The 22,896-nt window shown below is 41.9% G+C and overlaps 1 protein-coding gene and 1 long non-coding RNA gene across 3 annotated transcripts; one reads left to right on the forward strand and one right to left on the reverse strand.

The window, feature by feature from the left end:
• Nucleotides 1-8,637: 8,637 nt before the first annotated feature.
• LOC113428116 (vomeronasal type-2 receptor 26-like) lies at nucleotides 8,638-20,774 on the forward strand. Of its 2 annotated transcripts, XM_087949028.1 has the most exons (6): nucleotides 8,638-8,895; nucleotides 9,255-9,546; nucleotides 11,602-12,393; nucleotides 14,490-14,702; nucleotides 18,768-18,894; nucleotides 19,441-20,774. In XM_087949028.1, the coding sequence occupies exons 1-6, from the start codon at nucleotides 8,678-8,680 to the stop codon at nucleotides 20,340-20,342; spliced, it is 2,544 nt and encodes an 847-aa protein (XP_087805154.1). In that variant the 5' UTR covers nucleotides 8,638-8,677; the 3' UTR covers nucleotides 20,343-20,774. The 2 variants fall into 2 exon arrangements, with proteins under 2 accessions (XP_087805154.1, XP_087805155.1); XM_087949029.1 differs by lacking the exon at nucleotides 14,490-14,702 and having other exon boundaries at nucleotides 8,640-8,895.
• On the reverse strand, nucleotides 17,475-18,837 carry LOC148128471 (uncharacterized). The gene is made up of 2 exons (XR_015746376.1): nucleotides 18,749-18,837; nucleotides 17,475-17,603 (listed from the first exon to the last, which is right to left on the reverse strand). It is a non-coding gene; the product is annotated as an uncharacterized LOC148128471 (long non-coding RNA).
• Nucleotides 20,775-22,896: the final 2,122 nt, after the last annotated feature.

Consider the following 22,896-nt stretch of genomic DNA (forward strand, 5'->3'; position numbering starts at 1 on the left):
GCAGAAGAAATTATACCATTTCAGGCAAGTGACTGTCCGGTCTCTTCTTAAAAACCTCCAATGTTGAAGAACCCCAAACCTCTGAAGGCCAGCTGTTCCACTGGTTAATTGTTCTCACTGAAAGGAAGTTTCTCCTTAATTCCAAATTGCTTCCAGATGTTACAAGATACTGTAGGTATCCTCCAAGTCCAGTATATTAACTGCCATGTGGCATGACTCAGGTTGTTTGCCTAAAAAGATTATATGATTCATTGTTAACTTCTAATAATGTAGGTTCCTATGAATATTCTACACATTACACTGGAAATAATTACCACCCTAGCACTTCCCTCAACTTCATAAACCTAGCTACATTTTTTAAAAAAATTATATCCTTCTTATGCTCATTTTAATGAAATTGTTAAGAAATACTTTTGGAAAATACCCAAGGTAACAGTTGTTATCCAAAGAACGTATTTCTTGAAAGATAAAAGCACAAAATATTAATGAAATATTGCTTTTTCGCTTTCTCAGATACAGAAAAATGCACCAAGTGTCCAGATAATAAATATCCAAATGAGGACAGAATCCAATGTATCCCCAAAGTTATAACCTTCCTGTCTTATGAAGAACACCTGGGCATCATCCTGGTCTCTTTTGCCCTGTTCTTCTTCCTAACCACAGGCCTTGTTTTAATCATCTTCATTCAATACCGAGAAACTCCCCTTGTCAAAGCCAACAACCGGGACCTCTCCTACATCCTCCTGGTCTCCCTCCTGCTTTGCTTCTTGTCTCCTTCTCTCTTCATTGGTCAACCAATGATAGGTAGGATTCAAATGATTCAATGATAGGTAGGATTCAAATTATTTAACAACTGGTTCTGTGGGCATGGCTAGGTGAGCTCCGTTTTTGGGTTTCCTGGGCCTCAAGGAAGCCTTCAGGGGGGCATTTTGCTCCCAGGAAGCTTTCCTGGGGCTCAGGAAGGCAAACAATTGAGGGGGGGCATGCAGCACCTCTCCGTGCTCCATTTTTGGGCCTCTTGGGCTCAGGGAAGCCTCCTAGGCAAAGCAGTGAGACAGCAAGTGGGATCCCGGCACAGCTGATCATTGGAACAGCTGATTGTTGGGAGGGAATAAAAAAGAAATGTCTTAAGGAGTGACTGGGCGGGGAGAATGCAATCAGCGGCGATGGGCATGCGGGTGATGTTGCGCATGCGCGATAAGGGCTGACTGGAGGAGAGGGAAGGGTGGGCGGAGAGGGGCATGGCCAGCCAGGGGCACAATTTGCTGCTTCTCCGAACTGTGCTGAATCATAACAACCGGTTCTATAGAACTGGTCTGAACCAGTAGAATCCCATCCCTGCTCCTGATGCCTTTTGGGAGTGGAGAGGGGGTCGCGGTGGGACTCCTCTTGGCTTGAGATGGCTGGAGACAGTGGAGGTCTGGTCCAATGGATCCTGTTTAAAGCAAAATGTGAGAGCTTCCTGATAGCCTTGGCCATGTTTCGTCCACAAAACCTTTAATAGAAGCCAAAGAGGTTTCAATGTGCTGGCAAAGATGCTGGCAAAGATGTAAGTCTAAACTAGGCCTCATTTCAATCTGATGCATCAGGTTTCTCTCTCTCTCTCTCTCTCTCCCTCTCCCTCTCCCTCTCCCCCTCTCTCCCTCTCTCCCTCTCTCCCTCTCTCCCTCACTCCCTCCCAGACTGGCTTTGCTCTACTTTCCCAATGTGCCTGCAGGGCCAGCGCCTCGAACATGGATGGATGGATGGATGGATAGAGACAGACAGAGAGAGACAAATAGTTAAGTAGATAGATCTATTGATAGATAGGTAGGTAGGTAGGTAGGTGGATAGGTAGGCAGGCAGACAGGTAGAAAGGCAGGCTGGCAGGCCTTTTGGATGGATGTATGGATAGGTAGGTAGGTAGATAGATAGATGTATGTATGTATGTGATAGATAGATAGATAGATAAATATATTGGTAGATAGGTAGGTAGGTAGGTAGAGAGACAGAAAGACAAACAGACAGACCTTTTAGATGGATGTATAGATAGATAGATAGATAGATAGATAGATAGATAGATAGATAGATAGATAGATAGATAGATAGATAGATAGATAGACAGATAGACAGATAGACAGACAGACAGACAGACAGACAGACAGACAGACAGACAGACAGACAGACAGACAGACAGACAAGCAGGTAGGTAGGTAGGCAGGAAGGTAGCCCGGCAGACAGACCAGAGTGGCTTTGCTCTATTTTCCCAACGTGCCGCTGCTGCATTTGAGACACTGCCCCTGCAGGCACATCGGGAAAGTAGAGCAAAACCACTCTGGCTATGCTCTGCTTTCCCAACATGTCGCCGCTGCCTGCCCTGGGCTTCCTCAACCCTGAACTATACTGGCTCTAGGAAGGAGGGAACAGCACCGCCCTCTAAGACGTGAATGCCCCAGGAGGGGGAGCAGCTTGGGAGGGGCAGCCTGTGAACTTGCTGTCAGGCACAGCAACTACAAAGAGGGGTGGGCTTGGCTGAGCCTGGATATTGGGCATGTGGTCAAAGCCCCCCTTCCTCTGCCTCCCCCTAGGTGATCCACAGATGCCATTGACTGTTGTACCAGAACAGTGCAACAGTCAGTGGGGTGAGCCTGCAGGGCCGGCACCTCAAACGCTCCCTGCCGCCTCTTAGCACCCCCTGCCACCCCCTTGCCTCTTAGCACCCCCTAAGGCATCCCATTGCCCGCAGGGGCAGTACCACCCACTTTGGGAACCACTGCCCTATATCATCAGGCTTGAGATTTTGGGCTTGGACAACCTTGAATTACGCCACCTACGGTTAGACTTAAGCGTAGCGCACAAAATTATCTGCTACAATGTCTTACCAGTCAATGACTATTTCAGCTTCAACCACAACAATACAAGAGCACACAACAGATACAAACTCAAGGTTAACCTCTCCAAACTTGATTGCAGAAAGTACGATTTCAGCAACAGTGGTCAATGCCTGGAATGCACTACCTGACTCTGTTGTTACATCCTCTAACCCCCACTCCTTTAACCTCAAATTAACCTCTATTGACCTCACCCCATTCCTAACAGGTCTGTAAGCGATGTGCATAAGTGCACCATCGGCCCCCATGCCGAACTGTCCTATTGTCCCCATTTATTCGTACCTTTTTCCTGTATTCTTACTCTTGTTTATACTTATATCTATTATCTTGTAAGCGATTGACAAATCAAATCAAATCATTAAATAATAAAATTGTTTTCTCCAAATGAGGAGATTGTACATGAAAACACCCAACTTGTTCAAGAGAAAGAAGAACTCTGCAAAGAGGGCCTAATTTCTCTCTGGTTTTCCCATTTATAGCAACAGAAAGGATAAGTTGTTCTCCCTCAATGAGGAGCTCCTGCAGAAAAACGCCCAGCTTGCTGAAAAAAATGCAGAACTCTGCAGGGAGCTGGAGGAGAAACAGGAGGGGAGAAATTTTCAGAAAGCAACCCTGATTTTCTCTTCCAGGATCTGCTATTCCATTCTCCTTAGCTCCCTACCCTGGACACACATTACAAAACGTTCTGGTTTGAATTACATTGCCTGGATGGGTCTGAGACACCATGAATCCCTTGCCTGGGACTTTTCCTGGCCAAGTCCTCTGAATTTAGGAGGTCCTTGATTTTATCTCCTCCTCTGCTGCTCATTGACCTCAGTTCTCGGCTCCCCCTTTGATCTCACCCATTCAGTCTTCTCCTCCCTTCTGTCCCCATTAGAAACTTTGGAAATTGTCTTGAATGGGTTTGTGCCTGTTTTGGTATGTAAGCCAAAAAAAGAGGGGGGGGGGGGAAGGGTTTTTAAGATCTGAAGATTCTTTGTGATACTCATAGATTATGTAATGCTAAATATTGAAAGTAAAAATTCATTAACTTGCACTTACATAATCAAACTCTTAAATATAGTTTTGTTACGACTGAAGAAGCAAATCAAATCCCTTAAAAATATAGTGGAGATATAGATAGGATCTACTGACTTGTTAATTTTACTGAGCGTTTGTAAAGTACCCAATAAATCAAATAAATAATTCCTGCCTTGGTTCCTGTGAGAAGAGTTTGCTAGCTTTGGTAAGAGAAATGGCAAAACTAAATTAATTAAAAAGTAAGGCTAGGTAAAAGAAACAAAGTGCCAGGTATTTTTAGTTAGTTATAATTTTAAATGAATTTGATGATACAAGTAAAACCTCTCCCTCTCTCTCTCTCTCTCTCTCTCTCTCTGCTGTTCCCTGCCCCCCCTTCAGCTCCAGACAAAGCCTACAGAGATAGCTAAGACCCGCCCCTGGGAGTCTGGCAGCCAATGGGATGCATTTCTTGCCCAGGAACAGGAAACACTAAGGTGGGGCCCAACAGAGGGTATATAAGGGACTCTCAGCATCTCAACCCTCCTTTTCCTTGAAGTATGTGGTCGCCCTTTTCGCCCAGGAGCTCCCAGGCATGTGGTCCTGTCCACCATTAAACCATCTTCCCAAACAGCCTCCATGTTTCCAGGGCCTTTTTCCCCACTTGGAACTGAACCCAGAAGGATATTGCTTCCAACGCTATCTATCTACATGCGCTTGTGTATGTGTGTACGTATGTTTATAAGACAAAAGCAAAAGTATAAAAAGAAATTCAAATTTATTTGCTAGCACAGAGGCCAGATATAAACAACATACAGAATAAAAGAAATATGACTTTTTTCATATATCTATATCTATCCATATGTCTGTCTGTCTCTCTCTCTTTCTCTCTGTCTATAATCACCTACACACAGTAATATGTTTGTGTGTGTGTGTGTGTGTGTTCATAAGACAAAGGCAAAAGTAAAAAAAAATAAGGACTTAATACTTGGTGAATGGTAAAAAAAATAGTGGGCTAATTTCTCTCTGATTTTCATCATTTACAGAAAAACATCAAGAATTTCAAAACTGATAAAAGAAAATTAGGAACTGAAAGGGAACATCAAAAAACTGAGGTATAAGAACTTCGAATTACTAATTGAACAAGAGGACCTCATTGAAGAGTTTGGAGAACAGTTGAGCAGGTGAAAAACTTTTAGTCAGCAAACCTGACTTTCTCTTCCAGAATTTAATTTCTCCTATGCTCCCTCACTGTTCCTCCCTCCCAGGGGATCAGCATAGCCACCAAATCTCCACTCAGGAGATCCGTGGTTATACCTCCCCATCCAAGCAGGGTAGAAATCCCATTGGGGAATTGATGGGTGTCAGGTGGGGAAAGAAGAAAGTCTCCCATGGACTAGCAATCTCATGTCGTCCTTTGTGGAGTTCTTCAATGTATTTCACCAAAGATTCGTTCTCCAGCTCTAACTGATGGCATGACCTTCTTCGGGTTTTCTGCAGGTCTTCCGTTGTGGTCCTATGTTGATCCACTTTCTCCTGGAGACAGTTGCTGATCTTTCATCCACTGATTGTCTCTCTGGAATTCCTGGGTCTGAAAGCCAAAGGAGTCTTCTCAGTTCATCAACCTGGAAGTTGGGACCATCAGTGGTCACTGAGAGATCACCAAAAGAAATTGGCTGTGGGACCATTTCCTCCTTGTTGCTGACCTGATTGAAAAATGGAGAGACACAGTCATGTCCTCTCTCAGTTCAGGGCTAATTTTCCTAACCTGCATTTTCCATTCTGCTTTTTCCTATAGTTTTGGAGTCCATCATCTTCTGCAAGCATGAGATGCAGGAGGAGTGAAGAACCAACGATCTGCAGAGGTCTCTCCTGTCAAAGGGTACTTTAGATATAATCTACTCAGTCCCAAAATGCCAAAATTCAAAACATCACATTTGAGGGCACGTCAAGTGAAAACCAGCTCTCTGGAGATGCTCCTAATGTTCATGGGTGACCTTTTGGGAGATCTAAAAGTCCAGACTGGAGACTGATCACCCATCTTCCTCTGTGGCTACTCAGGAGCCTCACTCTTGCAATGTTGTCAATCAATGCAGACCAAACTCCCTGCAGAAGTCTGCCATGCTGGGAAGAGTGAAGGAAGGAGAAGAAGAAAAGCAGCTGTATAGCTGTAAGCAGCTATGGTAGGGATGGGACACCTGAAGGATCAGGTTGGGGACAGATCTCCATGGGGAAAATTGATCTATGTGGCTGCAGAGAGTCAGTACCAATTTGATGACATAGAATCAATCCCTCAGTCAGTCCTTAATGCGACCTTAATGGTCTCTTTCAGCTATAGGCTGCCATTGTCTATTTCCTTTTCATTGTATCTTTAATCTCCAAAGAGGGAACAAATCAGGGTTAAAAGAATCAAATGACAACAGCCTGAAACATTCATTAAAGTGAAACAACTTTGGATAACAACCACAAACGTGGCCCCTTTAAGGCATGGACGGTCTTCAGCTCCCAGAATTCAGCATGCTGGCTGGAGAATTCTGGGATTTGAAGTCCCCATACCTTAAAGGGGTCTAATTTGAGAAACACCAGCATAATAATCCCTCAATACTGATCTCCCTTCAAACTATCCTGACTTCCCATTTGATTCCGAGTCCAATTCAAGGCATACCATCACTCAAAACCCTCCAAAGGAGTCAGGATCATCTCTCATATGATCATATCATATCATGTCTCCATCCATTTGGCCACCCTTGCACAGCTTTGGTGCTTCTGATAACAGGAAAAGATGGCAACCCATTTGAATTAAGATAGATTTTCCCCCACCCCAAGCACTTACGAGTCCCATCTCAGCCATGAAAGGCAGGTGGGTGACCTTGAGCCCATCCCTCTCTCCGCCTTTACGAGGTTCTTGTGGGGATGAAGGGATCTTAGGTGTGTTCACTGCCTTGAGCTAGGGAGAGAAAGAATAAAGGAGACATGAAAACCAAAGGAATAAAAAAATGAAAATAAAGGAATCCGCCAGTCTCCAGGCCAAGTGTCTCTGGGAAATAACTGCTCTCTGGCCAACGGAATCCCAGTTTAGGTGAATTCCCCAAACCATAAAGCGGGCCAACCCCCAGCTTTGGAGTCCCAATGCCCATCCAACTCGGACAGCCTGGAGCCAATATTTTGGGCCCGCAAACCTTGCAGGTCCTTCCCAGCACCCTCCACCGCCAGCCCCCCAGCCCCTTTCCAGAAACAGGAACCTTCCGCCTGCTGGATGGGGAGTTTGGGGACAGGGATGGAGGCTGCTCCCATGGCAGGAATCAGCCCGTCTGCCATGTTGGGCTGAGCCCCCCTTGGTTCTGCCTTGAAGGGGAGGGTCTCTCCCTTCCGAGGAACCCAGGCGAGGGAGACCCTGCGAGGCCCCCAAGGCCAGCCATCCCGTCCAGCCTCTTTCCAGGGTTGCTGAGCAGGGCCTCCATTGCTGTGGCCCAGACTCCCCGAGGATGCTGGAGGTTGTCATGGCGAGCTCCAGCCAATGAGATCAGGAGGAGCCATCCTCCCCTTCTCCCTGCCAGGACGGACCTGCCTGTCCCTTCAACTGCTCCCTCTCACTCAGCCCACCCAGGCCTCCCCTCCAGGCCAAGCTGTACGTACTAATGTAGGCCTCCAGACAAGCAATGGAATCTCTGAACGACCATCCCAGATGGCCAGCCAGGAAGACGGGGACTCCCAACGGCTCCTTCAAAGCCTTGGGGGTCTTTTGTGGTGGCAAAAAACCCCACTTTACACCATCCTCCACACGGTGGGCACCTCCACGATCTCACCTGCAGACCTCAAAGCAGGCAGTTTATTGAATAAATGAATAGATTTCAACATAGAAAGAATCTGAGTGTCTGAAATGAACCATGAAGGACAACGGAGAGAGTGGCCAAGAAAGAAAATCCTATCCACTCCATCACTTTCTCACTATTCACCCAATGATACAGTCCACAGGCTGTCACTTTATTGCCTTTTAGTCTGCTTTCATCTAAAAAATTCATATTGCTAGAAATGATGGGAAACGTAATTTCACTTCAGGCAGAAGCAATTTTAAAACCAGCTCCAATTTAGGATTCATGTATGGAGATCTAGTATAAGAGAAAATCCGCAACAGGGCCAACCTTTAACCTTAGGCCAGGTTCAAGGGTCCTGGATTGCTTCCTTGGCATTCAAACCCAGGCAGCACTAGAGTTAAGTGACATCATCTTACAGTATCACCAAACTCTATTGCTCCAGCTGACCTTCCCCAGCAGTTTCTGGAGACAAGAGACCATCTTGAAGGACAGGAGAAGTCAGTTGCCTTGTTATGGAGATGTCTTCCTCCCACATCACTTTCTGGACATATCCCGACAGGAGGGATCACAACCACCACACAACAGAGCCCCCAGGGGTGTTTGGTTTTTCACTACCATGTTTTTCTTCAACTAAGCCTCCTTGCAGTGACAAAGAAGTTTAGGGTCCCCAGGGGAAAAGTTGTTTCTCCCTGCAATAATCACCACCCTAGTTTTCTGCTACTTCTCCTGTGACTCTCTTTGATGTCAACATCAGACTGAAGCAACGTGGATGAGATCTTTCATCAGAAAAGGATAAATGTCTTAGGTCGTATTTATGTGGCACAAGTTTTCAGACAGGCGATGTCTGTGCTCTTGAGTGTCCCTTTCTTTCCTTTCCAGGTGAAGCTTGGATTGTCTCTGTCTGGATCAGAAAAGCCACCAGCATCTCCATCTGGCTTTGAATTCTTCTAACTCATCTTGTGCTTTTTGTTTTGAACTGATTCAGCACTCAAAATTATGGTTGTTCTGCTTCTGCTTCTGAAGCTGCTGGTGTCCCAGCCAGTCCCTGGGAAGCTGAGAAGGAAATGCCCACGGAGTGTGGAGCACCAGGATGGAAACAGTCCATGGAGCTATTTCAGGCCAGGAGACCATCTGATTGCTATGATCAACACTGCGACAGAAATATCTCATATAATATTCCCTTTCAACAGTCCTCCTTCTAATCCATCCCATTCGTAAGTCATTTAGAGTGATAGAGTTGCATTCCCTCCATTTGCAATTCTAACACTCTCCTTTTCTTCTTATTTCACTTAATTCTATATTACAGGATGTGTTTAATTTCCAGAAAGATTTTGATTCCCATGGTTTTCCTCTTTTGTTTTATTTTGTGGAAGACCCAAACCAAAAAACGGGGCAGAAAAAACTTGAAGGAAGTTGACCTTATTTTCCTCTCTCTATAGAATCCTGGGTTCATCACTTAACTGATCTTTGGTTTTAGATCAATGTTGGCTTAAGACTCTGTAGACAAAGAGGGTTTAAAAAAAGAATTTGATATTGCTTTTGTTGATAATAACATGAACATTTTTTTTTACAGTCGGCTTTCTTTTGGTTATTCAGAAACCCTACGCTTCATTTTTGCCATTCAAGTGACCAATAAGAATTCCCAGCTCCTGCACAATCTCACGCTTGGCTACAAACTCCATGACAATTCTTTTAGCACCTTACGCACTTCAGATGCCTTGCTGGACATTTTCTCCACTGGAGACGCCAATGTCCCCAACTACAGCTGTGGAAGGAAGGAGAACCTTCTGGCTCTTCTTGATGGAGCTAGCAGGGACATCTCCATCCAGATGTCAACCTTAGTAGGCATCTACAAAGTCCCACAGGTGTGTGTGTGTGTGTGTGTGTGTGCTCCTTTATCTGAGTGGGATGGTGTTGGGTGGGCAATAGATCCAACCATATCTTTTCTATGGAAGCTAAGAGCTGCTTTTCTCCATATTAGAGAATATGTCAACTACGTTCTATGTTCATGTTCAAATTCATTATAAATGTCCTGAAGACCAATAAAGTCCCTGGAGAGGACTTTCCATGGATATTCAGATATTCAAAAATATTCCTACTTATGGGGCCCTTTATATGTATGTTTATTTCACATATAAATAGTAGTTTTCATATCCAGTGTGGTTGAAGTTTGCAACAGTAGTGTCTCTGTGTGTATACAAAATGAAATAAAAAGGACTCTAGCAATTACAGGTTAGACTAACAGATATTGTGGCTAAAATATATGCCATGTTCCTTTTAGACAAATTTGACAGAGGGAAGAAGAAAAGTTCATTCTTTAAAGAAAAAAACAAAGGTTTTAGGTACAGTTAAAAGTTACATAAATTTGAATAAGAAATAATGTATAAATTAATAATCTAATATTGACAACAGATTTGTCTTGAAGTACATAACATAAAATATGTCAGTGGAGTAAACCATAGTTTGTTGGCTTTACAGATGTTAGGGCATCATTTGACGTAGTAAAAGGAGAAATATTATGGAGGAAATTGATTGCTCTTCAAAAGGAGCTGTTGGCCCTGATCCAAGCCCTTTCCTCAAACATTTGTTTGAGATGGAGGTTTAGAGCCATGAGAAGATCGATCGATCCTTTCCGTAGGCTAAGAGAAGGGTGCATATTCAAACCATTCTCTCTAGATATTAATGACTTGCCAGGAGCAATGAAGGACCCTGAAGTATTTAATGTGCACATTAAATATTTAAATGCACATTTAATATTTAATGTGTTAAATACGAAATGGGACATTGGACAATGGATAATTTATTTTGATCATACTCATAAATTGCATTCTGTAGGCTGTTAGCAAAACTTTGCTCCTACTGATAATCATTCAATGATTATTGATAATAAATCAAAGTCAAAAGCTATGGTCTTTCAAAAGCAACATCGTAGCCATAGATGCCTATTGTGAGCAAACAGAGTCAGTAACACCTTTCCTTACCTGGAATAATTTTCACTGAGACTGGATATTGCTTCCCACATCATCAAAGGAGACGCTTAGAAAAAGGGCACAAATAAATTTAGTGCTTAAAAAAACACATAACTATCCAGCTTTCTTTCCATTTATTAAAGTATATAATGCCAAACTTATCCCAAGCCCTTATATCAAACTGAAATTTGGGGCTTAATACACATCACTACTGGAACAAACCCAATGACAGCATCTGAGAAGTAGCTTAAGGATGAAGCTGCTTCCCTCAGAACTGAACTGGGAATTTATGCAATTTATCCTTTGTCTAAAATCAATGTATATAATTATTCATGCACAATTAAAATTATGGAATCTGAGAGACTCCCAAAATTCTCTGTGTTAGAACTGTAAAATTTCAGTTAAAGACAACATAAATTGTACAACTGACAAATTATATTAGGAGAGGTGTTCTCCCTTTCTCTTGTACAACTGGAGAACACATCTATTACTGGAACGTCAATTGTCTAGGAGAGAGAGGGAGGGAGAAATCAGTATCTTGGCCTGAACATCACACAAATGACCCTATTGGGATCAAAATAACAGACAACATATCCTGGCCCATCACAATTTTAAAAAATACACATAATACAGCTCATTATTTGAGCAAAACAGTTAAGTTGAGATCTGGATGTGTGGGTGTGATTATGGTAAATTGTATGGGTGATACAGAAATGATTTATATTCTTTATTCTTATTCTTTCTTACTAAATTTATTCTTGCATTCTGTTTTTATACACAGATTTATTAATGTTCTGTGTTCTGCATTATGCAGTTTGATATGACTTCGTGGGAAGTCAACAATAAATCATTCGAATATGTCTGTGAGAACTAATAAGGAGCTATTAAAAATGAATATTTGGATTTGATCTGACCCCAAATATAACACAGCATTTTTCATTGCTTTTTCAGATCAGTGTTGAACCCGTTTCAGAGACTCTGAGTGATAAAAGCAAATTCCCCTTTTTCCACCCATCGCTCCCCACACAAGCGTTCCAGTACCCAGCCATTGTCCAGCTGCTGCTCCACTTCAGATGGACCTTGATTGGTCTCTTTGCTTCAGGCACAGAGGAGGGAGCACATTTCATGAAGGCTTTCCCTCCTATGCTTGTCCAGAATGGAATTTGTGTTGTTATATCACAACAGTTCTCAACAACTGGTCATACAGCATCCCTCAGGGAGGCCCTCTCTAAGTGGAGACAAATCAACGTCTTTGTTCACTTCGTAGAATATGATTCCCTTTGGGCCACAATTCTTCCTTTCCATTTAGCACTCAGGCGTTTGCCAGGACCCATTGAAGGTAAAATCTGGATGTTGACAGTCTTGGGCCATTTCACAATTGGAAGGCACAAACTTCTCAAATTTATCCATAGTATTTGGACATTTGGTCTGGAGAGGAAATCTAAGCAGATATCATTTGAACCCAATTTATTTTTGGAACCCCAGGTTGAAGATCATTATTTCCACTGTTCCCTTTCCAAGCAGGTCTTTTCTGTCAAAGGCCGCAGAAGATGCACCCAAAAAGCCCCACTGGACACCCAGCAGAAAAGGAACAGAATGAGAATTGAAAATTATGCCCATTTGTACAGTATCATTCAGACTCTGGCCCAGTCCTTGAAGGCTGCCTATTCCTCCAGATCGAGGAGGAGGAAAAGCAAGGAGGTCCAAGAGAGGCTGGAGGGTTGGAGGCTGCAGCCATGGCAGGTAAGAGGTCCTGACAACAAGGATCCCTCAAAGTTAGTAACTTTTTTGAAAGTACCCAAAGGAGATGCGGAAGAACCTTCTGAGGGTAATAGCTTTGGCCAATTTAATCATTCATGTCAGAGGATTATGTTCCTAAGAGAAAGCGCCATGACAGATATACAGTATTCTGATATTAAAAACTGCTAATTTTAAAAAAGATGGGTGCATTTTAAATAAATTGCTATCTTTATGGGTTTATGATTAGATTGTGTAGATTTCTTACCTTCATAAATCTGAGGGAGCCCCTGAGATTATCTAACCCAACCCCTCCTCTCTGCAGGAATCCCAATCAACCAGAGAAGAGGAGACTGACCTCTCATTCACTGGCTCAGCTCTAAAAACAGTTCCTCTTTTTAGGATGTGTTTCCTCTCATTCAGCCAGACTCTCCTCTCTTGTCACTGAATTCATGTTTTCATGTCTGACACTCTGGAATAATAGTGAGCAGATCTTGCGCTCGTGTGTAACGTGTGTCAGTGATGGGAAGAGGGCTGTATCCTCCCTTCTCCAACCAAGAGATTGTATCAGTTCGAAAAGGTGCTCCAGACCCCTTCTGATTTTTCTCCCTGTAATTATCAGGTTAATTATATGATTATTCATCTAATAAATTAGTTACTGCCACCAATTTATTACAATCAATGACAAATATACATTAATAATGTCAACAAGTACAAATGAAGCCTTGATGATAGATCTACATGATAGAGTTCTCATCCATCTGCTCTTATATGAGATACCTTCGTTTATTAAGTCCAAATTGCGAAATGTATTTTTCAGATATTTTTCTACTGGATTTAATTTATACACCTTTCATCATTGAGAAATTATATTTTTTTCCTGGAAGCTGGGAATGTTTTTCTTTTCACTTTATTTTATTTCTAAGAAAGTTCAAAAACAAACCACCAAAACATTAAAAAAAGCAAAAGAAACAAGATAGAGACTAAATCCTTTTTAATGCACTTTTTCTTTTTAATGTCTTGTTGAAGCTAGGAGTTTTTCAAAAGTGAGCTAAGTAGCTTTATCTAAGAATTGGAATAAATCATGTGTCAAAATATCATGATTTATCAATTCAATCTGCCTGTATTAATGAATATATTGAAGAATAGATAAGCAGGGATTAATTTTTGTTCATATCTCCCCAATTCTATGAGGAACAGTGACATTTATTTGAGTACAAATTTTAAGATATTCTTTTCCCACTTAATTATAACTTCTACTGACCCTCAATTAACTTGGATTCTGATCATGATTTCATGAAGATTTGTTAATCCTTTGATGAAATCAAGTTATATCAAAAGCATTCCCACAGTCTACTAACAAAGTCTAATGATATGTGGAGATGACCTTGGGGATGGAGGAAAACATGTTGGCTAGAAATAATCAGATTTTTAAAGAGAGACTGGACAGCCACTTGTCTGAAATGGTATAGGGTCTCCTGCTTGAGCAAGGGGCTGGACTAGAAGACCTCCAGGGTCCCTTCCAGCTCTATTATTCTGTATTCTGTAGATAGGAGGCAGGAGAGCCTTCAGCTGCATAACAGGCAGAGAAAGAAACCCAGAAAGGATCCTGTCTGATTTTTCAGGCTGCAGAAATAGTGTGTGTGGTGGTGATGGTGGGATTTGTGCTTTCAGACTTCAAGGTTCCACTAATATAGCATTAAAATAAATGAGAATTAACTCAGGTTTCCTGCCTGTTTACCTGGGAGAAGGTTACCCTGGGAACTTACTTCTAGACAAATATATTCTTATTAATAATCACCCTGTTGTTTTCAAGGAGTCTATAAATACTCTCATTATTGGATTGTTTATTCAGTTGTGACAGCTCTACATTATTTTATATAATTGACAAATTTTGTCAATTTTGTTTTATCAATATATGATTAACATATTTTGCTAAATCTTTGTTTTTTTTTCCTTTTGAAGATAATGGTAACTCTTGTTCTCCCAACTAAGAATATTTGCAGGTCAAATGAATATAAAAAAAATCCATATGTGAAAAGACTACATAAGATAAGAAAGCAGAATTTTGGCTTTTAACATTCCTGGAGTTTCCATTTCAGTTTCATCCCTTTCTGATGAAGAATGAGTTTTGCAATCTTTCTGCGAGGAAACTGTACTTGGACCAAAATGGAGATGTAGCAGCAGATCTGAACATCAGGACCTGGAAGGTTCTTCCCAATATGGATCACATCTTTCAGATCCCAGGGACTTTTGAAAGAGGAAGACTTAATATCAACCAAGATGTTCTTTCAAGGCTAAAGTTGCACAACAAAGTGTGTGAAATATTGGTGATTTTCTCTGTTTTCCAAAGCTTTAGGAACCATTTTCACTGGGCTAAACCTAATCACCAGCGTGGGTGACCTTCACTGAGAATTGAATGTGGTGGGGAATTATGGTTTCCTTAGACTGCTTGGGAGGCTTCAGTAGTAATGAAGAAAGTGTCCTTCAGATGCTATGAGATGGAACAATGTTCTAAACTAATTCAGAAAACCTGGGATCCAGGATGAGGATTCTTTAGGGCATAGATCAGAGGTGGGCAACTATGGCCCCTTTATGACTTGTGGACTTCAACTCCCAAAATTCCTGAGCTAGCATGGCTTGCTCAGGAATTCTGGGAGTTGAAGTCCATAATTCATAAAAGGGCCATAGTTGCCCACCCCTGGCATAGATGATGTGTCTCTTCCATATCTATTATCTCCATAAACCTGGGGATAAAGCCATCGAGTGCTGGGAACTGTGGTGCTGATAGCCTCAAGTTCGCTTATTCCTTGTCTTCAAATATTAAAGAAGGCAACTTGGTTGACTAGCAAATGAGTTCAAGTTTGGACTGAATCCAATTAAGTTTACAAATTTGCAGATGATACTATGCTGGCAGGAATAGCTAACACCCTAGAAGATAGGCTCAAGATCCAGATGGATCTTGACAGACTTGAACGCTGGGCCCTATCTAACAAAATGAAATTCAATGTAGAGAAAAGTAAAGTCCTACACTTAGGCAAGAAAAACCAAAAGGACACATATAGACTGGGTGAAACCAGGCTCAATAGCAGTAACTGTGAGAGGGATCTTGGAGTCTTAGTGGTCAACCAGCTAAATAGGAGCCCACAGTGTGCAGTGGCAGCCAAAAAAAGCTAATGCAATCCTAAACTGCATTAACAGAGGGACAGAATCAAGATCAAGGGAGGTACTAATACCACTCTATAAAGCCTTAGTAAGGCCACGCCTAGAGTACTGCATCCAGTTTTAGTCACCACACTATAAAACATATGAAGAACATTACAGGAACTGCACATGGCAAGTCTAGGGAAGAGAAGGACCAGGGGAGACAGGATAGCAGTCTTCCAATATTTGAGGGGCTGCCCCAGAGAAGAGGGGGTCAAACTATTTTCCAAACCACCCGAAGGCCAGATAAGAAATAATAATGGATGGAACCTGAACAAGGAGAGATTCAACCTGAAAATAAGGAGAAATTTTCTGAGAACAATCAACCAAGGGAACAAGTTGCCTTTGGAAGTTGTGGGAGCTTCATCACTGCAGGCTTTCAAGAAGAGACTGGACTGCTATCTGTCAGATATGTTGTACGGTCTCCTGCTTGGGCAGCGGTGGGGGGTTGGACTAGATGACCTACAAGGTCCCTTCCAACTCTGTTAATCTTTAAGTAAAGAGATCTTGTGGGTCCTCATGGAAAAGAATCTTTGCAATTAGAATTCAGCTTCTCCAAACTTGCTTGCTGCCTGCCTCCCTGTCCAGAGTGACTCTGGGTGGTTTAGAATAGAGTGTGTTGTTTGTATCATGTCTCGTATCATAGAATTTCATGACTGAGAAAACCGAAGTACCGGAATATTTCTCTGATCCAAAGAAAAGCCCTTCCTGATAGCAAATGTAATGAAGGGAAATCTGAAAGATTTACATTGGGCCTTTGGCTTGTAAGAGAGCTCTGAAAACCCCTTGAATGCCACAGTTTTTCTTGGTGGTCAGTTACCTTCAGCCTCTCTGAGTGAAAAGGAGATTCCAAATTGAACTAATAATAAATGTGGGTTGCAAAGGTGCTTTTTCAAGAGGCAATTGGACTTTTTGGTTTTTCTTTGAAGAAGTTTCACTTCTCACCCAAGAAGCAAAACATCTTCAAAGAAAACAAGGAAGCTCCGTTGCCTCTTGAAAAGGTACCTGAATGACTGAGAATCTCCATAGACACTAAATGTGGGTCTTTCTTTCCATGCCAGTTGCTGTCACCTAATTGTAGTTCTTCAGAGGAAGGACCTTTTCTAGGATCTCTAGATGGGTTTTAGAAATACCATCTTCTGGCACAGGACTCATGTCCCATTTATTGCAAGAAAAGATGCCTCAGCTATCCTTTCTGAGGGGCAGTTCTCGTGACTTCACCGCCATCTCATCTCACTACAATTCTAGAAACTAAAAAGTCCATTTTATCCTTGTTTCAGCAGCACTGCAGAATTTAACAGATAAATATACAAATAAACAAGAAACATCTCCTTTAAAATTGACAGTTGTAATTTGAAAGGAAATTCTCCTTTGCATGTTAAGTTGGAGACTGTTTTGGAGTGGATTTTCAATGTTTTAGATAATCCAGAAGAAACCTTTACAGAATTTATTGGTCAGAGGTTTCTTTCTTCCACAGTTTATCTCTATTTTAATAAATCTGATACAGTAAAAAATTAATAAATCTCAAATTTAGAATAAATAGTATTAATATACCTTCCTCCACTCTTCGGATACCCATCATTTTAAAATACGATTATCTATTCATATTAAATTGAAGAATTTATTAAATTTAGAATGAATAAATGCAAATTTTAATATGAATAGATTTTAAAAGTATGGAAATATGAAGAATGGAAGAATGCACATTAATGAGGGTCATGAGGAGGAACTGACTGGTTATCACTTAATGCTTAAATCTTTTTTCAATTCCAATCCTCCAGACTTTATTAAGTAGAAAAGTCCTTTCTTGTCATGTGATATGCCAGAAGCAAAACTTTAGGAATTATATGAAACATCTACCAGTAATTGTATTTTGTATCTCCTACAACCATTTGAAACTAGTCAGAGATATCATATGTTCCTGAGTGAAGACCAGAGGCTACTTGGATAATCTCCATATCTACTTCCGTTTTCCATGGATGGAGAGTCCTAACATATTTTCTTTGCCATTCCTTCCTTTCTTCTTCTTTTTTTTTTTTTAGAAAAACTTTATTAATTTTACCATTAAAAACAACACATCTACAAATTATATACAGAAGAGAAAGCAAACAGGCCTTGGCAGAGGCCGAGAGGGAAAGAGAGAAGGGCAAATGAGGGAGGAGAGGGAAGGGTAAGGGAAAGGGGGGATAGAATGGGAAAAACAGTTAAAATAAAACCATATTTTTGTGACTGTCTGTAAGATCCTTTCTTCTTCAAATATATCGTCAGCGGTACTTTTCATTAACTCTGCTTAGGTAGCCCTTGGCTACAATTTTTCTCGAAATAGTCTATCTTTGATTTAGCCAATTGTACCAAGGATTCCAATTGTTATAATAGGTTGAGGATTCTTTATTTTTTAATGATTGGGTTAGTTTGTCCATTTTGGCGCATTCTAAAATTTTCTGAATGATCATTTGTTCAGTGGGGATAGAAGGTGATTTCCAGCACTGAGCGAATGCCAATCTGGCCGCGGTTAGGATATGAATTATAATATACTTCGATTTTTTGGATACTTGTTTATCAAAAATTCCTAGAAGGAAGGACTCTGGTTTGTACTCAATTTGTTCCTTAGTAATCTCCTCTAGCCAATGCCTAATTTTTTGCTAATGTTTCTGAGTTTCTTTGCATGACCACCACATATGAAAGAAGATACCTTCTATGTTTTGGCATTTCCAACATTTGGGACTCGTGTTGGGGTGCATTTTCGCCAATCTCGAAGGGGACAGGTGCCATCTATAAAACATTTTGTATGAGTTTTCTTTATAAGCTGCTGATTTCGTGATCTTAATGTTCCTATTCCAGATCCTTTCCCATTCTGCTAGGGTGATACTCCGTCCCACGTTTCTGCTCCACGCAATCATATTTCCCTTGACAATCTCTTGTTCTAGTTCCGTTTCCAATAAGTGTTTGTAGAATTTAGATATATATTTTTTATTCGGTCCTAATAGAATTTTGTCTAAAGTCTGCAATTTATTGTAGATTCCGAATTCCTTAATATCTTGTTTATATCTACTATGGATTTGAAGGTACACCCACTGATCAATTATAAATCCTCGCTCTTGTAATTCTTGTCGTGTTTTCAGCTTTCCTTGTGGGTCTAATAAATTCTCATATTTACCTTCCTTTTTTCTTCTTAGTCCTTGCCTCAGTCCAGATGTGTGGAAAGTTGTCCTCCTGGATTTGCCAAGAGGGCTCAAGAAGGAGAGCCAGTTTGCTGCTACGACTGTGTTCCTTGTCTGGTGGGGACCTTCTCCACTCAGGAAGGTGGGTGACACCAGAGGAAAATGGGAGGCCTGGTGGAAATGGACTTAGCTGGAGCATTTTTGTGAATGTACATGTGGAAAAACACTTTGAAATTGTTTATTTTCAAAATGCACAATTTCATATTTAATGGAAAGAATAACCAAAAGATCTTGAAGGAGAGATTAAGAAGAGATTGGAAGGTAAAGCAGATTGGGCAAGCTTTATCATTGTTAGGGAAAATAATTCTTAACCTTTCTAGGGACACCTGAATTGTTTGAAATTTTTCTTATTCATTGCTTTTCTTCATCTGAAGCATATTGACATTATGTCATCCCCTTAAATTAACACATAAAAAGTTATATCAAGCAATCAATTCTATTAAGGTCATCAACCACCATAAGCAAATCATCTTCTTGAAGGATCAGAGAGAAGATGCTTTTGAATATTTTCAGCTTGTTTTCTCTTTCTTTCTTTCTTTCTCTCTCTCCTTCCCTCCCTCCCTCTCCCTCCCTCCCCTCTCTTTCTCATAGTGAAATACAAACTTTTTTTTGTTTTTTGCTTTCTCAGATACTGAAAAATGCACCAAGTGTCCGGATGATCAATATCCAAATGAGGACAGAATCCAATGTGTCCCCAAAGTTATAACCTTCCTGTCTTATGAAGAACTTCTGGGCATCATCCTGGTCTCTTTTGCCCTATTCTTGTTCCTAACCACAAGCCTTGTTTTAATCGTCTTCATTAAATACCGAGAAACTCCCCTTGTCAAAGCCAACAACCGGGACCTCTCCTACATCCTCCTGGTCTCCTTCCTGCTTTGCTTCTTGTCTTCTTCTCTCTACATTGGTCAACCAAAGAAAGCCACCTGCCTTCTCCGACAAACGGTTTTCAGCATCATCTTCTCAGTCGCCATTTCTTCTCTCTTGGCCAAAACCATCACGGTGGTTCTAGCCTTCCTGGCCACAAATCCAGGAAACCAAGTGAAGAGATGGTTGGGGAAGGGTTTGGCCAACTCCATCATCCTGTCTTCTTCTGGTGTCCAAGTTATCATCTGCTCCATCTGGCTAGGAGCTTCTCCCCCCTTCCCTGACTCTGACCTCCACTCCCAGCCTGGAGAGATCATCCTGCAATGCAACGAAGGGGCCGTTGTCATGTTCTACATCACCCTCAGCTACATGGGCTTCCTGGCTGCCACATGCTTCACGGTGGCTTTCCTAGCCAGGAATCTACCTGGGGCCTTCAACGAAGCCAAGCTGATCACCTTCAGCATGCTGGTCTTCTGCAGTGTCTGGGTGAGTTTTGTGCCCACCTACCTGAGCACCAAAGGGAAATACATGGTGGCTGTGCAGGTCTTCTCCATCCTGGCCTCCAGTGCTGGTCTGCTGGTCTGCATCTTCATCCCCAAGTGCTACATTATCCTTCTGAGGCCTGAGCTGAACACAAAGGAGCAGCTAAGAAATGTGGAGACATGAGACAGATGAATTTCGGCTTCAAGCTATTTTCCATACATGAGTGGAGCAGCGATTTTTATTGAAATAAATAAAGAGTGTCTGGAAGAATGTGAGGAAACCAATTTCTTGGAGGAATGAGACTGTATTACCCAGATAGAAATAAAGAGTTAATGCACGTGCAAACTTTTATTTAGACAGTATCTCTCTCTTAAGGCTGGTAACAGCAGTTGGGCATGAAGGTACCTTGAGGTGTGCTAATTATGAATATTCTCAGTTATATCATCTAGTAGATATTCATATTGATGGTTATCAATATTCTCCTGAATGTTGATGGTTATTCTCCTTTTCCCAAATGTATAAATATGAGTGTATCCTTTTGTGTGTGGGAATCTGTCCTGCTGTTTTCTAGAGGAAAATTCCTCCAGTGGACACTGAATAAATAATTACACCAGTGAGCTTTGATTTATTGGGGTTTTTGGGTCCTGCATTTGATTCCAGAGAAACTGGTATCAGGAGTGGGATTAATAATCTTCCATCTGCCACCAGGGACAACATCTAGGGCACCCCATAGGGTGAGGGTTGTGAGGTTGATGCCATGTTCCTTCCTGATGCCACATAAAGGCACTGTTTAGGACTGTGTGTGAGGCCATAACCTGTGTCTGCAGGTCTGTTGTGGTGGGGAGCTTTGTTGAGTGTATGTGGTGCCTTCTATCCCAATTCTCCGCCACCCCGGCCCTGCTGCGACCTCAGCCGAGCAATGGCTGGAGGGGTCCAATAACTGGGAGGGAATTTGCAGTGCCAACGGAGATGTTCTAAGTCCCCTCTGCCCTCCAGCCCTTCATGGTGGCTCCAGCCCTGGATCAGCCCTCCAGCCCTGGATCTGCTGGCCAGTCTGACTTCCACAGAGAGGAGGGTGGCCAGTCTGTTGGCCTCCAGGAGGCATCCAGTGGAGGGGGGCAGTGAGAGACCTGCCATCCTGCAGGCACTTCTGGCCGTAAAAGCAAGGCGAAGACCCCATTGGAGAAGGAGCAGGTGAGGGGTTCGAGAGGGAGGCTCCTTCCCTCCATGGAGGCTCAGACACAACTGCCCCTCCCCCATTTCCTGGGCTGCTTCCTCACCAGCCCCCAGGAAGGTCAAGAATGACCCCCCAGGATTTCAGAAGTTGGTATGTTCCAACGATTCTCTGCCTGCCCAGAATCCCCCTGTCCAAGTGGATCAGCCCGAAGAAGCAGCAAAAGGTCCCAACTAATAAAAAATATACCCCGTTGCCATGACAATGTTTCCGGGCCTCCATCTTGACTATATTAGAATAAAATATAGAGTATAGAATAGAATATAGAATAAGAATGGAATAGAATATAGAATTGAATAGAATAAAATAGAACAGAATATAGAATAGAACAGAATAGAATAGAATAAGAATAAAATAGAATAAGAATGGAATATAGAATAGAATAAACTTGATTGTCACTTTAACTGTAGACTAATCGACATAGATTAAAATGAAATTTCACTGCACAGAGCTCTCAAAGGTTGTTAAGTGAATCACCCCTGTCATTAAGCAAATCACACAGTTATTAAGTGAATCAGGCTGTGGTTGAGCAACTCTGGCTTCCCCAATGCCTGAAATTGGCAAAAAAAAAACAGTCACACATTGGGACCAGGGATGTTGCGACAGTCGTAAGGGCGAGTACAGGTTGTAAGTCACTTTGTCTGAGGCTGTTGTAACTTTGAAGCATTATTAAAGATACGGCCATAAGTGGAGGACTGCCTGTGATGGACCTGGGTGGGGAAGATGAAACCCTTTAAGCCTCCTGCCTTTGTCCAAGTTCTGCCTGTAAGGAGCTCATGGATTTGCTCCATTTGTATCTGATTCACAGCAGCCTCAAAAGCATAAATACGATTCCAGCCTTTACGCCATCGAGTCCAAGGTTAACCCAGTTCCAAACCAGGCTGCCAAATTAAGGTAGCTTTCAAGGTCTCCGATTTAGCTTTAATAGTTACGCTTTATATGGTGTTTCATTTGAGTTTCTGCAGGAAATTAGACAAAACTTATATAAAATGCTTTCATCTATTGCATTTGCTGCTTAAACTTAAAAAATACCCCATATCTATCCATCTTTCTTCTCATTTATTAAAGTAGGTAATGCTAAAGTTCCCCACAACTGGGGGTGCAGCCCCACTCAGGGAGACCCTCTCTGGGGGGAGATGAGTCAGTTTTATCAATGGAGACTGTGTGGAAAGAGTTCATAGTCTTACATTTCTAAGAACTCATATTTCCAACAACCTTACTTGGTCGGTTCACACTATGGCCACTGCAAAGAAGGCCCAACAGCGCCTGCACTTTCTGAGGCTGCTGAAAAAGAGTGGTCTGGGTGAGAAGTTGCCGGTTACTTTTTACCATTCTACCATTGAGAGCATTTTGGCCTACTGTGTAATGGTGTGCTATGCTGGATGCTCTGCAGTGGATGAGAAGATGCTCCAGAGAGTTATAAACAGCACAAAAAATCATTGGTTGCTCTCTTTCTTCTTTGGAAGAGATTGCGAAGACCAGACTCCTCTCTAGAGCATTAAA

The sequence above is a fragment of the Notechis scutatus genome, unplaced genomic scaffold (assembly GCF_049901735.1).
Source record: "Notechis scutatus isolate UNSWTSFEM ecotype Mainland unplaced genomic scaffold, rNotScu1.2 NSCUSCF54, whole genome shotgun sequence".
Lineage (NCBI taxonomy): Eukaryota > Metazoa > Chordata > Lepidosauria > Squamata > Elapidae > Notechis > Notechis scutatus.

What these genes read in the sequence shown, in the direction of transcription:
- LOC113428116 (XM_087949028.1), top strand. Translation starts at nt 8,678, where the DNA reads ATGGTTGTTCTGCTTCTGCTTCTGAAGCTGCTGGTGTCCCAGCCAGTC. An exon ending in GGAGGCTGCAGCCATGGCAG is followed by an intron (nt 12,394 to 14,489) that starts GTAAGAGGTCCT and finishes TTTCCATTTCAG; the next exon opens with TTTCATCCCTTTCTGATGAA. An exon ending in GACCTTCTCCACTCAGGAAG is followed by an intron (nt 18,895 to 19,440) that starts GTGGGTGACACC and finishes TTGCTTTCTCAG; the next exon opens with ATACTGAAAAATGCACCAAG.